Source organism: Balaenoptera physalus, assembly GCF_965194825.1.
Source record: "Balaenoptera physalus genome assembly, chromosome: 6".
Lineage (NCBI taxonomy): Eukaryota > Metazoa > Chordata > Mammalia > Artiodactyla > Balaenopteridae > Balaenoptera > Balaenoptera physalus.
In genome coordinates this window covers 78,573,041-78,591,195 of record NC_138885.1, presented here as the reverse complement: position 1 = coordinate 78,591,195, position 18,155 = coordinate 78,573,041, and the positions used below count along the sequence as shown (strand labels likewise).

The 18,155-nt window shown below is 37.5% G+C and overlaps 1 protein-coding gene, 1 long non-coding RNA gene and 1 pseudogene across 3 annotated transcripts in view; 2 read left to right on the top strand and 1 right to left on the bottom strand.

Annotated features, from left to right (window-relative positions):
• Positions 1-4,116, top strand: part of LOC309663239 — a 150,260-nt gene extending 146,144 nt beyond the window's left edge. The window contains exon 2 of the long non-coding RNA XR_014265169.1: positions 1,492-4,116. This is a non-coding gene — a long non-coding RNA (uncharacterized lncRNA). The remainder of the gene's footprint in view (positions 1-1,491) is intronic.
• The window catches only part of LOC309663223 (cyclin-Y-like protein 1), a 34,960-nt gene that overhangs the window by 13,162 nt on the left and 3,643 nt on the right, over positions 1-18,155 (bottom strand). Inside the window, exons 2-4 of the mRNA XM_082466846.1 lie at positions 12,388-12,462; positions 10,478-10,512; positions 755-790 (exon numbers count right to left, since the gene is read on the bottom strand). Coding sequence (XP_082322972.1) covers positions 755-790; positions 10,478-10,512; positions 12,388-12,462 — 146 coding nt within the window. The remainder of the gene's footprint in view (positions 1-754; positions 791-10,477; positions 10,513-12,387; positions 12,463-18,155) is intronic.
• Positions 6,599-10,587, top strand: LOC309663217 (10 kDa heat shock protein, mitochondrial pseudogene; annotated as a pseudogene). Its single transcript has one exon. The product of its transcript is annotated as a 10 kDa heat shock protein, mitochondrial pseudogene (transcript).

Here is an 18,155-nt window from a genome sequence, read left to right as displayed (position 1 = left end):
AGCACATGCAGACTTTTGGTACAGTATCAAAGAATATACCAAATTATCTGAAGGCTTTAAAAATACATCTTTTTCCAACTATATATCTGCAAGCGGCTGGATCTTCTTCATATTGTTTCTTCAAAACAAATGACTGAAGACAGAATAGATATGAGAATCAGCTGTCTTCTATTGAGGAGATACTTTTCTCTCAATATTTTTTGTTGTGGAAAATAGTTATTTTTCATTAAAAAAAAAATGACTTATGTTGAACACTGGGGTTCCCAATCAGGGGTGATTTCGTCCCCCAGGGGACTTCTGGCCATGGCTGGAGACAGTTTTGGTTGTCGTAATGTGGAGGGAAGAAGGTGCTACTGGCATCTAGTGAGTAGAGGCCAAGGGTGCTGCTATATATCCTATAACACCCAGGACGACACCCCACAACAAAGCATTATCTAGCTCAAAATTTCAGTAGTGCTAAGGCAAACCCTGTTTTAACATACAATGGATTTAATTTTTTAAATTCTCAATTTCAATTTCTAATACAGTAAATTATCAATATAACCCATATAAACAAATACTCTTTGGGATGCTCAGTAACCTAAGAATTAAGGGTCCTAAGATAAAAATAAATGATTCACTTCTATATTGTAATAAAAGCACTCTAATAATAAAAGCTTATGCCAGTAACATCTATAGTTATTACCTAACACTAAACTTGATACCTTGTAAATTAATTAGCTGGAATAACAAGATAGGTTTTAAAAGAGCTCACCTGTTCTTTATGTGGTAATATATTGCTAAGGTCATACTGTGGAGGAAAAAAAATACATTGTAATAACTGATTTTTATCATATCAGGCCTGAAGACATTTTTAAAAAGGGGTTAGCAAGGAGGGAAGACCTTCCAGAGGCCCAGTGGCCCCGAAATCCTCGAATTCAGAACAGTACCGCATGGGTGCTTTCCCCCTTGTTTTAGGTTCTTCAGCTTTTAGCAAAATTAGGAGACCCAAAATGCTAGATATGCTGTTAGAAGGCATGTTTTGGTTGATTATTATAATATATAAATTATTACATATTTCCCCTGTCATTTGTCCTTCTACCCACAAAACCTTCTGTCCTGTACAAGTTATATCTATCTATACACATGCTTAAATTTAAGCCATATAGTAGTTTGTGTGTGGGGGTGTGTGTGTGTGTGTGGTTTTTTTGTTAGCCCCTGCATTTCAGTTGATTTAGTTCGCTATCCACCTACCCATCCGTTTTCCATTATTTCCCTAAAAGTAAATAATAAAAGTGCTCTATACCAAAATGATTTCAAATCACTTTTACATAATTATTAGAAAATTTAATAGCAAAATTTTATAGCCACAAAACTGATGATAGGTCTAGCTATCCTGAAATAAGCAGTGCTAATAAGACAGCATAATACTACACAGTATCCTATTAATGACAGGTATTTCCAAATTATTTTAAATAAAGTATTAACGAACAGATAGATACAAGTCCTTAGGTAGTCTTTTTTAAGTTACTGTATTCCTAAGTTATTCACAGATGTTGTATATTAGGCAACAAAGGGGTTCTCTGGTTAAGTTATATGCTCCCCTTTGTTCTCAGTGTCTAAAATGAAACTCAAAATAATTGAGGGAAGGCAAATCTGAATTTTATAATAGGTCTATAGAATCTTAGCACTTGTATAAAGGCCTGTAACACCGTTAGCATCAAAGATGGATACTTCTATAGTGCTTCAAAGTTTCATCTTCAAATTGATTTTAAAATCACAGCATTAGAAGTTTTATGATGGAAAGGACCACTGAACCGTAGATGACATTTAATTAAACAACCCATTTTACAGATAAGGGAACCAAGGCTTAAAACTGACTTACCTAAGGTCCCACTAATTATCAGAAGCAGTTCTCTTTCTCCTGCTCTCTAACCAAATAGTGGCTCCCAAGCTCAGCTGCACACTGGGATCATCTGAGAAGCTTTAAAAACTGCCTGGCTTCTGCTTCAAGATGTTCTGATTTAACCGGCACTGGGTATGACTTGGGCATCAGGACTGTTTTTAAAGATCCCCAGATGACTGCAGCGTGCAGCAAAGTTTAGGGATGAATGAGTTAGGGTTAAGATCGGAGAATCACTCGGGATGCTTTTGTCCATATAATCATGCTTCACATCATTCCCCATCTTGTCAACAGGTGTGTGTGCGTGGGTGAGAGAGAGAGAGACAGACAGACAGACACACAGACACTGTGTCTTGGAGGCGGGGGCAGGCGGGTGGACTTTGTGCATCCAGAAACATATATCTTGAAAAGTTGCATAAGTGATTCTAATAAGGCTCACCTACCCCACTGAGAACAACTACCCCACTGAAAACTAACCCCATGATAAACATTTTCAAAATCATTCCTAAAAGCCAATTGGCCCTATTAATTTTCTCAGTAAACCTTTATTTCACCAATAATGAATGTGATGAATGATCATTTTTAAAACTTCATGAGAGCAAATTAAAATTTACTGTACTTCCAAAAATTAGACTAGGTCGGGAAAAAAAAGGATGAAACCTACTTGTCTGAGCAAGGTTAATCTTTTTTTTTTTTAAATTTTATTTAATTTTACTTATTTTGGGCTGCATGGGGTCTTTGTTACTGCGCGCGGGCTTTCTCTAGTTGCCAAGAGCGGGGGCTGCTCTTTGTTGTGGTGCGCGGCCTTCTCACTGTGGTGGCTTCTCTTGTTGCACGGCACGGGCTCTAGGTGCGTGGGCTTCAGTAGTTGTGGCACACGGGCTCAGTAGTTGTGGCTCGCGGGCTCTACGGCACAGGCTCAGTAGTTGTGGCGCACGGGTTTAATTGCTCTGCGGCATGTGGGATCTTCCCAGACCAGGGCTCGAACCTGTGTCCCCTGCGTTGGCAGGCAGATTCTTAACCACTACACCACCAGGGAAGTCCCTGAGCAAGGTTAACCTTCAAAGTACTTTTGAATTATATACTGGACATCAGACTCTTTTGAATTCAAAAGAAGCTGCGACTCTAGCCAAAGTAGAGTGGTTTTTGTACCCACAGATTCAGTGTCTTGGCTGAATAAAAACATTCAGTGATTATGTGATAAGTGCCCAAACTCAGGACTTTAGAGATGGGGCTCAGTTTTTGCTGAAACATGATTTGACTGCAACTATTATTGTAAGCAAGAGAGGAAAGTTACATTATTATGACTGTGAACTTGCTGTCTTTAATTAAAGTAGAAGTTACTGATAATTTAAATAGCTAAAAAAAAAGCTGGCACATTAAAAACCAATTAAAAATATAATTAGCTTATAAAATTAAGACAACAAATAAAATTAAGGATAAGGACATTAATATTTTCAAATAGCCTTTCCCAAACTGTGTTCTGGAAAATCAACATTCATATCCTAAGGAGATGTTAATGTTTCGTGGACAGCCGCGAGGGAGGAGGCAAGAAGCTCTGCATCCCGTTTGGTTTTTTTCTCTTAAATAAGCTTGAAAGGTTCATCATTAGGGTGTTTTGAAAGTGCATCTCCAATTGTGGACTATGAGGTGCTCCCAGAAATTAAAGAATAGTTTCCATCATCATGACACTGTTCGTGTCTCCTTAAGTATAAGCCTGACCACAGCCATGTTTCCGAAACCTCACCTCTTTTATTGTTCTCTGCTGTGACTGATACAGTGTGTTGGAGATATATTTATATATATAAACAAAAATTAAATGTGTCTATTAAGTTAAAACCTCAGTTGAACAAATTTCATCTACAAAGAAATTAAGCTTGAGTGTGTATTTCTTAAGACTGGTTTGATATATTCTCCCCCTCTTTGGGGGACAGGAAGGAGAAGTAAAATTTCATACAGAAAGAGTGCAGGAAAAAAAAAAAAGCACAGTGGGATAAATCTGACAAACTCCAATTAAATTTAAATGCAGATTCGCTTTGGTGCCAGTGGGGGACAAGCTGTTCCTTCTTCTAAGAGTAGCTTCCAAAGTAGTGCACATTGTTTGAGGACTACAACTCATACAGAAATAATTGTCTCTAGAAACAGCCAATCAAAAGTACCTCTCTTTCTCATTGTGTTCAACAATGGCTTAACAACAGAAACGCGTCAAATAAAGATTTATACTTTTTCTGGGATTTCTTATTTGCTAACTGGCTTTCCCTTCTATCATGTGCTCTAAGATTAAAGTGGAAACTGAAAATTCATATTTAGGTCCTTGAAATCAATCTATAGTTGACACCAGTTTTTTAACCTGATCACTGAAAAGGACAATTCAAATGAATGAAATTATGTATGGCTAGGATGCTTTTAGCGATAAAGGGGTCTGTCACTCAGCCCTTGGCAACCTACTTGTACTCACCATTTTACTGTGGTTCTAAGATTAGGCTGGCTGACCGTGCTGTCATCTAGAAATATTGTTGAGCATGAGCTATACTTTTTAGTAAGCTGCCCTGGAGATACCTGAAGGGGAAGGGAAATAGAAAAAAATGTCACAGTAAGTTAAACCTATAAAGTGTGTTTTTTTCCTTGGTTAAAATGTCAAACGATAAAGCATTAAGATTTTTCTTACACTCCATGAACTGCCTGAGTGTGATATCATGTGCAGCTGTATGGGAAACCTCTATACTCTGACTTCCACAGACGAGCTTTGAGAAATGGGTTATAAAATGCTGCCTTGATATAGTACCTATAATCAAACCTGGCAAGCACCTATTATAAATTACCTTTATAATAATGTAAAAAGTTTAGAATAAGATTTCAGGGTTTTTTCCTTAAGCAATGAAATGCAGCTGAGATTTCCTATTTCTATTCATTTACTACAATAAAACGTAATGCTTTATATAATACCGATGTAGGAGCATTTCACTGCAGTAAATGAACACCAATAATAAATGTATTAGGTTCAGGAGACAGTGTGACGAAACAAACGTTTTCCAATCAGAGGCTGGGCATGCCAGGGCTGCTCTATCACTAAAAAGCTGGGGGCCTTAAGTCTCTCTGGGCCTCAATTTCCTTATCTGGAGGACAAAAAGGTACTGCTTAAAGATTCTCTCGCATCCAAAAAAAACGGATAAAACAACTCTGAGAATTTAACTTCTCACTTCATGTTTAAGTAAGACTGCCGTTACATTACTCAAGTGAGAACCTCAGAGAATACTTGCCATTCATTTCAAAATTGTACTAATTCTGTTCTACGTGTTATTTGACACTCCTGCCTCACCCATGCTGCTCTCTGCCTGCAATGCCTTTTTCTTCCTCCTGTCCCAGCAAGCTTGACCCCATCTTCCTCTAGGATCCCTTTGCCAGCAGGCACACCACAAAACTTCTCACTTTCTGCACACTCACACATCTAATTTACCAACTGTTCCATGGTCTCAGCTGCTTGCATAGTACCACCCTCTTAAGTAAACAAGCTTCTCCAGGTTAGGAAGATTCTTCTCCTACCTCCAGCTACTGAGCACAGAATCTGGGACAAATTAGGATTCGACAAGTGTTTGAGAAATTATTTAAGATCAGTTACAACTGGGGGTAAATCTTACTAAAGGTACAAATTCGTGAGAATTTATCTACAGTGGTGTTGGATAGGTGACAAAGAACTTTTTGAGACCCTCTAGAGAATGAACTATCTTTAAAACACTTTAGAAGTATCCATTTATTTGTGAAGAGCCCATGAACACGGTAATAGTCAAATACTAAAATGGCCTAAACTATGTTAGGACAACTCTCTTCCTTAAAGTAAGGCCAATAACCAAATCCCAATCACTGAAAGCCACTGGAAGGAAGAGTAGCATTCTTTAATACCACAGAATACAAACAATTTTAAAGCTGGGTTTTGTTTTTGGTTTTTGTTTGTTTACTAATTCAGATGAGCCTTCCTTCCTCCTATTAATATAAAATAGTTTTCACCATGCTGTCACACTCTCCCATCAATGTCCTCCACAAATACATGAAAGGTGAGGCAGGGAGAAAATCTAGTTGATGCTTTTTAAAATACAGAGCATTTAAATAAAAATTGCCAGTATCCAATAATCAGAAATATCCAAATGGCATATATAAAACACCATTTTGCTTGTTTCAGATGCTTTATGCAAAGCCACTTACTCCTTATTAACAAAAAGTTCTAGATGTAACATATTTGAAACAGTATCACTATTTGGAAGACTAATTTCTCCTTCAAGCTAGAAATGTTTTAAACTAAAACTCTGATATGGTCCTTAAGCTATTTGGTTAATGTGTAATTTTAGAATCTCAAAAAACAGATACAGCATGAAAAATGAAAATTCACTCATTCAAATACTTTGATTCTAAACGAAGCAGGTTATCTTTTAAGGTCACTACTATTAGGGTATAATATGACATACACTACACGTAATAAAAGTCAATTCTGACCAAAAATCTATATATATGAGGGGAATAAAAATAGTAAGGAAATGTACCAAAATATAGACTAGTTGGTAGAGCTTTGGGTGCTATTTATCCTGTTTTCCTCTATTAAAAACTTTTTTTTCTATTATGAATGTATATTGATTTGTCTTTGGAAATATTACTGCTAAAACATTTAAAATTTTTAATTAGATGTGCTCTATAGTCCTATGGGGGCTCATTTAAGTTGTATCAGCAACTTACAGTCTACTGGCTCGATCCTACAAAAGAAACACTTCCACAGGCCTACTCCTGAAACTATTCAAACTTTCCAGCATCTAGTGTTCACTAAAGGATGGCAGAATTGAAGCCTCTGAGCAAAGCCTAGATATGTTAGCTGCCAGCAGATTACTTTCCTCTCATCTTGCTTGAAAATTTAAGATAACTGTCCTTTATGATTAAAGCCTTACCATTGCTGGCTCACAACCTCAATAAACTGCACTGACACACATAAGGGTATAAAATGCAAATACAAAAAAAAAAAAAAGTAGCAAAAAACACTACTGACAGTTTAATGTTCACAGGTATTATTTCAATTGGTCACTGAAGAAGAGTATTTATCTTCATTCAGCACTAAGGACAAAATACATGGACTTTTACAATCTTTATAAGGGGAAAGGTTGCTTAGTAGACTGCAGGTTTAATGGTGAAGACTAGAAAATAATCATACCTAGGAGGCTAGTAAGTAACAACCCTCAAAGCTTATCATTAAAGGTCAAGTACCTGTTGAAATCCTGCCCCCACCCAATGACTCTTCCCATTGTGCCTACTGCCTCTGATTTTAACCCATTAAAAGAATAAAGCTGGAGAGAGCGAGAGTACGAAGTGCGGCAACCCGAGTCATGGCCGGACAGGCATTTAGAAAGTTTCTTCCCCTCTTTGACCGAGTATTAGTTGAAAGAAGTGCACCCGAAGTTGTAACCAAAGGAGGCATTATGCTTCCAGAAAAATCGCAAGGAAAAGTATTGCAAGCAATGATAGTAGCTGTTGGATCAGGCTCTAAAGGAAAGGGTGGAGAGATTCAACCAGTTAGTGTGAAAGTTGGAGATAAAGTTCTTCTCCCAGAATATGGAGGCACCAAAGTAGTTCTAGATGACAAGGATTATTTCTTATTTAGAGATGGTGACATTCTTGGAAAATATGTCGACTAAAATAAGTCACTATTGAAATGGCATCACGTGAAGCTGCCCGTTCCCCCAATGGCATCACGTGAAGCTGCCACTGAAGTTCTGAAATCTTTCATCCTGTAAATAATTTCCGTGTTTCTTTTATAATAAAGTAATGATATCCAAACTAATGATATTCAGAAATTTCGTTTTCTCTGTATTGATTTAAACATTCCCAAATAAAAGTATATAAATGAAAAAAAAAAAAGACAATAAAGCTGAAGTTCACTTTTTTCTTCCCCCTTTTCACAAGTTTTGGATACGTTTATTAAGAATCAATGACTTTAACTGAAAAGTCTGTAATACTCCATCTATGTTGCACATTAATGGACAATATGGTAGGGTGAGTGGTTTGAATAGAATTCATACTCAAGGCCTTAGTAGAAAAGTATAATATTCTAATTATAGGTATAATCAAAAATATTGTCTGAATTAATATCGTTAATTATATTGAATTAAACTTCAAACTCAGAACCTATATTCAAAGAATAAATCTAAGTTTGAGTAGACTGACCACAAATCTATTTCCTCTTCCCCTTCTTTCAGATATCATCTCATTAGAATTAAAGGCATTTTTTAAAAAAGCTATACATAAGACAGGATAAACAGCAGATGATTTTTAATGTTTGAAAGGTGAAAAGACTAGATAAAGGAGTGGTAACTGACATGGCAGAACAGAGGAAGCACAACCTTGGTACCTACAGAGAGTGACTAGGACAGGAACAAGAAAACCAGTTTGTCTTACAGAACCCAAGGCAGGCTCAGAGTTCAGAGGCGTGGTCCCCAAATCCTTGCAGTGAGGCCCATCAGTTAACGAGTTGTCCAAGTGATGCTTCCAATTAGATCTTAACAGACAGCCAAGGACCATCACACGTTTGAGGGAAGCCCCCAACAAGTAAGAGATCAAAACAGGAAGAAGGAATGGGACTTCCCTGGTGGCGCAGTGGTTAAGAATCCACCTGCCAATGCAGGGGACACGGGTTCGAGCCCTGGCCCAGAAAGATCCCACATACCACAGAGCAACTGAGCCCATGCGCCACAACTACTGAGCCTGTGCTCTAGAGCCCATGAGCCGCAACTACTGAAGCCCGCACGCCCTAGAGCCTGTGCTCCGCAACAAGAGAAGCCACTGCAATGAGAAGCCCATGCACCCAACAAAGAGTAGGCCCAGCTCACCGCAACCAGAGAAAGCCCACGTGCAGAAACCAAGACCCAATGCAGCCAAAAAATAAATAAATAAAATAAAATATAAGGATGCTTTAAAAAAACAAAACAAAATAGGAAGAAGGAATTGATGGGAGTGATAAAAACTCAGGAGCAAATGAAAACTTGAAATTGCATCAGTGAAAAAAAGAATGACAGGATATAAGAGAACTCTATAAATTGAAAATAAGGTAGACAAAACAATATATTCAATAGAAGGATTAGAGCACAGTCAAGGAAATCTCCAGGAAGCAGGACAAAAAGACAAAATGCAAAGCAGGAGGGGAAAAAAGTTAGCGATCTGGTAAGTCTAACACTTCCAACATCTGAATAATAGGAACCTGGAAGAAAAAAACAGAATATCAAAGAAACACACAAAAAAAGTCTATACCAAACCAAATTATGAAATTTCAAAATCCCAGGGAGAGGGAAGGTACTAAAAGGTTCCCGAGAAGGAAGGGATGGGGGAAAATGACTAAAATAGTTAATGTACAATGTACCATACAATGTCAACAGGTTTAAGAGCAACAGTGTAAATGAGAAGATGAGAGGGAAATGTCTTTAGAACGGCAAAAATTAGTTTCAACTGAGAATTCTATACTTTATCAAATAGAAGGAGTTTCAGAGAGGCTAGATCTCTATAAACTTTCTGCCCATGTGCCCTTTTCCCAGGAAAATGTGCTCCAGTAAAACAAGGAAGTATAACAAGACAAGAGGGAAACAGAATCTAGGACATAGGGGATCTAACATAAGAGAGCAGAGTTATGTGAGATGCCAGATGACTTCACACAGATATCCCAGGAAAAGAGGCATAGAGCAGGCCTAGGGGAACACTAGTCTATATGGGAGTAGGAAGACAAAAGATTGGGGAAAAGTGTCTCCAAGAAAAAAATGGAACAGATGTGGCTTAGTAGACGGAAAATATTTTTTGATAGGCATGTGACAAATGTTAAAACATTTGGGGAAAAAAATAGCTGTTAGAAAACAGGCAAGTGAATATAGTCAGGAAATTAATTCCACAGAAAAAATGAAGAATGTGAAAGCAGGGAGACCGGGCAGGGAGCTACTTACTGCATTTGGCTGTGTGAAACCACGTTGGCTAGGAAAAGGGGGATTGGGTTATCCTAGAGAAGTGCAGAAGTGCTCCAATTTCATTAATATTTAAGAAAAAGAATGAAGGGTGTACAAGGAGGAGGCACAGTCAGAGAACTATATGGCTCAGCAATGCACAATATTTGCAGAGTCGTAGTAATGTAAACATTGATTCTGATTTAATAAAAACTGATACATGTTGAGGGAACACAGGGAGGGAAATAACGTCATGGTGGAGCGAAGAAGCTAAGCTTTCACCTGCTATGACAAGAAGTCAATGGACAGTGCTAAAAATTAACTTACCTGTTATACTTTTATTACTTTGGTTAAAAAATAAGATCAAAAAAATAAGGCAAAAGAATTTAAGGCAGATCTTTATACTACAACCGTATTAGTGAAATTTAACATAAATGTCAGAACCCTTAAAAAATGGGCACTACTAAGTCAAAGACTTTCCTGAATACATTTGATAATTAGGAAAATAGAGATTTAGAAAATCTACAAAAAAGAGGTCCATGCTAACAGTATTGGATCCATCATATTTTTAGGAATCATGGCAGACATATTTTTAATTCAAACTATTAATTTCTTAACTTTTCAACTGTTTACTTACATGGTTGAAATGGTTGCTCCTCCTCTTTTCCCGCACTAAGAATAAAAAAAATTAACTGATGAATTCTGATACAAATGCCATAGAAAAATAAAAGTAGTCACTAATTATCTGATGGATTACCAATAACACGAGATAAAATTCCATTCTATTTTTTAAAATAATTTCCAACAAAATATATAATTTAAATCACCCAGCAAGATGAGTCCTATAAATAAAATCTAAAAACTTAGTTTCACTTTTTTGACCTAATAGATATTCTGTATTAGGTACAAATGAAAGACTCCCCATTTACAAAAGAAAAGGACAAAGCAAATTAGGCCAGGTGAGAAACTTAGCTAATAAAAAAATTTACCTGCTGCATAGCTGAACTACTAGCCAGGAGTATTTTCTAAGTCTTCATTTACACACAGCTTACTTTAATTACCACAATCTACAGATGACAACTCTAAGAAGCAGTTTCTGGCCAGGCACTCATCTCCCAACGCACCAGGATCTCTGGAAGCATCCTGAACCACTTAATGGTAACCTACTCAAATACCTTACTGAAAAAATACACAACTGGAAAGTAACCTATGTTAAACGTAAATTTTAAAATGAGTGTGCTGACCTAAATGAACATATCTACAGCACACAAAACGGTTTTGCTCCAACAAAGGCCAGAAGAATAAAAGCCTGAAGAGGGTCTTAGGCCACACTCTTGCTCACATTGCCTCCTTTAACTCCAGACAGGCATCACAGGCACGGATTCCTTAAGGCTGAAGAGAGAGACAGGCATGGGACAGCTTTTCTTTTACTATCTCCAGAGCCCCTCTACATGTGAGCAGCTCTGCAAGAAACTGAGAAATAGAGCAATCCTAACCAGAAATGAGTGGCTCAAGTACACACACTAGAAAAATGCAAGTTAGAAACCCCAGGAGCTTCCAGGTTGGTGAACATGTAGTACCCTTGCAGAGGGCATCAAAGCTCTGTGCCCTGTCCCCATGCCTGGCCCTATGCATCTCTTCCATCTGGCTGTTCCTGAGTTATATCCTTTTATAAAAACCAGTGATCTAACAGAAAAAAACAAAAAGCAAAACAACAACAACAAAAAACCAAACCTCCGTTTTTTATTGTGCTGCATCACTTTAAATATTATGGAATGTTCACTTCTTGTATTCCTGCTCTCGTAATCAACTGAAAAACTTGGTCACGTATGGCTTTTTAGCAAATAAACTAGGATTTAACGTAACATTCAGGAAGACAAGCAGGCAAGCAAGAGTGCAAAAAATTCTACGGTTCTGATTCTCATCTTAAAACAAGGAGGACACAGGAAATTTATATGAGTTTCACATGCTGAGGATAATCTTCTGGAAAACCCCATATGGCATGTTGCTCTTATTACCCTGGCACAGCACTACATTAGGATGAGAAAGTTTTGAATAGCTTAAAAGTTCTGAGTAGCATAAATCTGGATGTGAGATAGGCTCGTCTGGTTGAACACTGTGTAAAACAGGGCCAAAATCACAAGGCTCAATTCCCATATATAACAACTGATTTTTCTGATTTGATCAAATGAAAACCTAACTGTGACCTAAACCCTATCATTTGTCTTTAACATATGTGCTCTTCGGAGCAAGGGGAAAAGGACAAAGTAGCATGGAGAAATAGACCACATCTAAATCATGTGGCCAGTTGACTATGTTGATAAAGAGGTGGCAAAATGTATAAACAGATAGTCTAAGTGTTCTCCTCCCTAAAACACTGACAACTAAAGGAAACTGTATCATCAACAGATTAAAATAAGACAAGTGAATACATAAAAAAGTGAAACATTTAAACCACTGTAAGAGTTTTTCTAAATACCTCCTATAATACACAAAACAAAAACAGTTTTCACTCTTTTTCTCAGGGAAAAAAAAGCATTGCCTTACCATCTGTTTGAGATTTGCTCGGAAAAATGGTGCTTGCCCTTGGGTGGTCAGAAGGGTTTGGTTCCAAAGCTAAGTCTGTATAGGAAGAAGAGAAAAAGGTGTGGTGACTTAGTTGAGTAGAAAAATACATGATTTTAAAGATAACTACACATTGATTGAAACCACTTATTAATAGTCTTGAGAAGAGCTTTTAGTAATGACAAAAAGGCAATTTTAGTAAAGGCACAATATAAAAATTCTATTGGGAAACAGCAAAATTGTAGAAACTCTCCATACATGTGGAATAAAACCATGGCTATGTCTTAGACTTCTTTAACTTGCACCTAAATAATCTATGCCATTTTTAGATGAATCATATATGTGACTCCCCTCCTATTTATCAATTAAAAATTCAGTCACCCTCTTTTAAAGCTGATATTACTAGCACATTCCAGGAACAGTCTCAAGAAGCAAGTTATGCTGTGGCCAACTACTGTCAGATACCAGCTCAATATATCAAATATGCCAAAACGAAGTGAGTTGCTTTTGGCAAATGTTCTTCAGACAATCAAATGGCTAATTCTAACTCCATTCAACAAATGAACTCATTTAATTGGCTGTGGTTTATCTGGGGGCTATTCATCATGGCAGATTTAAGAGGGCTACATAAAAGTTCAATGTTCTAATCTAGAGGAACACTTCCATGAGAGTGATTTTTAACTTTGCCCTCTATTTCCAAAGCTAAACTCACTTCTTCATTCCACGTTGCATGATTAATTTGGGGCTTCAATAAGAGTACTTTCTGGAGCAGATCATAGGGCTACCAGAAAAAAATTTTGGCCATACCTACACGAAAAGGTGGGTCTGCCTGTAGCCCACCTTGCACCAAGGTGGGATAGCGTCTTCTATTTAGGCAGAAATACAAAACAAGCACAAGCTACCACACAGGATAGTAAGGTTGTTGTTTCAAACAAACAAACAAACATAAAAGCCCTATGACACTTCCTCAGCAAAGTCCATCTCAAACCATTTAACCAATCTTCTAAGAAACTGGACCAAGATTCAGATAAAGAGTAATGGTTAAGGCAATTATTTCCCAAACCACATAATAACTGATCTGTTTTTGAAAGATGGCTTTGATGGTCAAAGTGAAATACAAATATATCCCTGCCTCTTAGAGAATCCAAAGAATACACACATTGATATGTTAAAAACTAATTAGTCTAGTAGTGAATTCTGTCTAACCCAGCATTTCACAAATGTATCTACCTAGAATCCCCTTTTCCCACCCAGAAAGAATTTTGCACGAACAGTAATTTTGGACTTCCCGTTTTAACAGGAATCTGAGCCATCCATTTTAATGTCATTGCCAGCACTAGTAATTTACAGAGCTAAACCAACTGCTTTGTTCTTCATGAAAATTCCTTCACTGAATTTGAAGTTTATCAAGCTGCTTTTGGAGAAAATATTCTATTCAACATTTTTATGTAAAAGACCCATATAATTATTTTAAAGTTTTTTTCTCCTACATATTTGAAAAACTAAGACAATGGGAAAATAAATTATTTCAGCTGTACACAAAATGGCAGGCAGAGACTTTCACAGCTGCCTCTAACCTATAGCTTCCGAAAGAATTCATGACTACTTACCTATACCAAAAAGAAAGTAAATAGGCTACATCTGAATCTAAAAAATAAGCAGAAATGTTTGCAAAGTAGCTGTCTTATTTATCAGTGTCTATGGCATGGTAAAACTTAACAATTTTCAATGGAAGTCCAGGAAAATTAAGTGCCAGAATCAAAGAGAAGCAAGCTTTAACACACACACACACACCTGCCAAACCAAGATGTGCTACTACAGATCTAAATACAAAAATCAAGAAAGCTGGGATAAAAGAAATGACAACATGCAAAAAAAAAAAGTAAACTTAGCCCAAGTGACCAGAAAAAAGCTGGCACTCTCCCTACTCTATCCTAGGGGGTTCAAAGGTAGGCACAGGACCCAGGACCGGCCAATCAATCACAGCTGTCCTGGGACTTGCCAAGAAAAGAGAAAGGCAGAACTGTACTCTAGGATCCTTAGCTAGTCTTGAGCTGCTGGACACTCCCCTTGCTATCATGAGGGGAAAGGCTTTTCAGGAGACATCAACAGAGGAGAGCAGAACTGAGGAGATCATTTAACTCCTGGGTCAAGTAGTGCTTAACTCTGTGATGTTCTTTTAACTTGCAACTGAAGGAGACCTGGTTAATCAGCAGTACTGATGATCACACTAAAGGTGGGGAAAGGTAAAAGTCACTTGCTCATTCCTTTAACAAATATCATGAACAAAAATCTGCATGAGACAAAACGATGCTCTGTTTAAAAATTACAACCATTCACAATCATTAACACACAATGATTCACAACCGTTACTTTTAGTTGCTTTTCTTATACGTTAAAAAAAGCTCTAATTAGTGTACAATTTATGTCTTCTTGTTACTAACAAGCGCTCTCCACCCCACTGTTGCATATTTATTGTTTAATGAATACACACTGGCCCATCAAGTGTTATTCCTATACTGGACTTAGCCAATCCCCTATTGCTGGGGATTGGTGCTTACAAAGTTCTATTCTTAAAATATTATGAGGAAAATCTTCATGTACATAGTTTTTTAAAATAATGGTTTTATCTCCTTAGCAAAGATCTTCGGAAGTGGAATGACTAAGCCAAAAGTTTAGATCACTTTCACGGCTCCATGTACAATGCTAAATTGCTTCCTAAAGAAGGTGGGGGGCACATTAGGGTATAATGCTACCAATCATGACATTTTGAGTTCCTACCCTTGCTTTGGATACTTGAAAAAAAAAAAAAAAATTCCTACTGATATGAATGAGGAACCTCACTGTAGATCTAATTTGTATTTCTTTTGATTACACAGTTTGACCATTTTCCCACAGTTATCAGTGTTATTTCCACTTTGGTGAGTTGGCCTATCATTTGAATGTACTGTAAACACCAGGGCCCTACTGCTGTCAGTTTGCATGAGGTTTTCAGAAAATACTAATCTTTTGTTTATAGCCTATATAACTAACAATTTTCTATATAACTTGCACTTTTTGCTAATGAAAAATACCACATCACTATCTTATAGAATGGACATGTGAGCCATTAGACAGTAAACTCATACATACACACAATATTTCTGCACTTCCCATGAACTATCTTCCCAAGAGCCTAAGGAGACTATGATAAAACCTACCACACTCTTCACTATCACAAAGGTAAGACTGCCAACTATTAAGCAAAGCTTTACCACCCACCATCCCTCTCATCCCTCTCCCCACCACATGCACACACAGTAATTTAGAGACTTCAGGAAATTACTGTGCATTCAGGAAATTACATGGATTCTTCCGAAAGTTATTTCTTTAGAAACCTCTAAGAATGTTTTACCCAGGAGAAATATTCTTGAGCTCATGATTAGGGGTTATGATTAAAACTATATTTTAAGACCCATCATTTTTGTATTATCAATTTAAATTGCAACTTATTTGACAGCATGATAGGTCGATGTAGAAAAAGTATGATTAAAAAAAAATTAAACTCGGTCTTAATGTAAACATTCCTCAGAGGAAACCTGTAAAACACCACCGACACTGAATACTGTTTTTCCTCCAATCTAAGATTCTACCAGTTGTTAAGATCCATCTCAATTGCAGTTGTTAAAAGTGTGAAAACATAGGCAACTTAGAACAAATGAAATGCATTACTGAAGGCTAAAAGTGTTAAAACTATGCTATCAAACTGTCGATAAATGATTTTTCCTTGTTAAAATATTAGAGGGAGAGGGAAGTGACCAAGAAAGCATCTGACAGAAGCAGCATATTTCAGAAAGCGATTAATATCGACATATTGATTTCAATATATTCCAAATAAACAGGAGATGTCAGCAGTTTCTGGGCCAACTGCTGAGCACCAGTTTACTTAACGGTAACCACTGCATTTACTGAACTGCCCTAGCATCCCTATACTGTACAGTGTATTAGTTTTATGGCTCATAATACAAACATTACAATCTTTACAATTACCATGTAAACTGATGATTTAATCTCTTTGAGTCCACACTTTCCACCGCAGTCAGGGAGTTCCTGCCAGCCAGCCCTGAGCTGGGCTGCCTCACCAGCGGGTACACAGCAGGCTCCTGCACCTGCCAGGCTACTGCTCACCCAAGCCTTGATCCTGCTTTCCTAGCTTCTGACAATCCTGGCTTCCAAACTTCCCAGCTCTGGTTTCCAACTGCTTCTGTACCTGCCTCTACCCTGGTTCTCAGTTTTGCCTTATTTTAATCCTCAATCAGTGTTACAGTGATCATGACTGAGAGGTGACACATAGGTAAGTACACCTGGCTTTATATATTTCTAAAGAGTACTTTACTCAGTTTCTTGGACTTTTAAGAACCTTTCTGGGTTGCAAGTTACCTTCATTTCATTTCACATTACGCAGTGTTACTGTTTTAACTCTTAAGTTTTATTACTTTAATACACTAAAACAACAACAACAAAAAAGGCTGAGAAAAAAGGTAGTATTCCAAAGAAGCTCACATAATGTCAACAATAAATTCTGTTCCTATATGCCATGCATTTGGAATTTACAGTCCTACTCTCTATCCATACTCATTTTTAAAACTTTGGACAACTCAATTTATACCTAAGAGAAGAATTCCTACACTACCTAACTCAGAACATGGTGAGAATCAAATGAAATGCAAGAGCAGTCTATATACTACAGCCTATTTTAGACCCTTATTAATATCGCTTTTTTGTTCAAGCCACTGTTGGCTCTCACCTGAGCTACCGCACCAGCCTCCTAACTGGTCTCCCTCTCTGCTTCCTTCCACCCTTACAGTCTATTCTCACACAGTAGCTGGTCTGATCTCCCTCCACCCTCTCTACCCCCCTTCCCTTTTTCTAAGAATTAACATCATTCCCCTGCATATAATCCTTCAATGGTTTCCCATTACAATTAGACTAAAATTCATATTTTTTTGTCAAGGCCCACTAGGCATACAAGGTCTTAATCCCCCATATTCCTCCTGGCATTCATTCACTCAGCTGCAGCCACCCATCTTTCTGTCCTTGGCACGCATCAAGCATATTCCCTTCTTAGGAACTGCACAGAAGCCTCTTCTCCCACAGCCTCACATGGCTCTCTTAGGACTGCTCATGGGTCGCTTAAGGAGAGAAGCTGTCTTTAACCACCCCTTGTAAAACTGTCCTCCTCCCCAGCCCATTACCTTCATTTTCTTTCTTAGTGTTCTCACTACCTGATGTTATTCTTGTGTCGTCAGCCCCCAGGCACCTCTAGAAAGTAAGGACCTGAGTTAGGATACAGGTTTTGTCTTGTCTAACCACTGTTTGTCCTGCCTCTGGAATGGTGCCTAATAATCATGTTTCAGTGTACCCAAAACCAGTTAAGTTTCTCCCAATTTTCCCACATCATCTAAGATTTCTTCTAATGCTGTCTTTTGATGTGTCTGTCACCTAAGACCAGAGTTAATTTCAGATCTCTTAGAGTAGTAGTTTAGTTACTCAGAATCAAAGACACAAGACAGGTTACCAAGAACCACGAAAACCTAAAAGAGGAAATCTAATGTTCAGTGAAAAATCAATGGTAACTTTAATTTGGGAAAAGAACATTTAATGTTAAAATACCTTTACTACAAAATGACTCACCCTATGAATTTAATTAAGTCGTAAGACAAAGTGTACAATCAGAATGCTATAGGGAAGTATCAATACAATGCATCAGT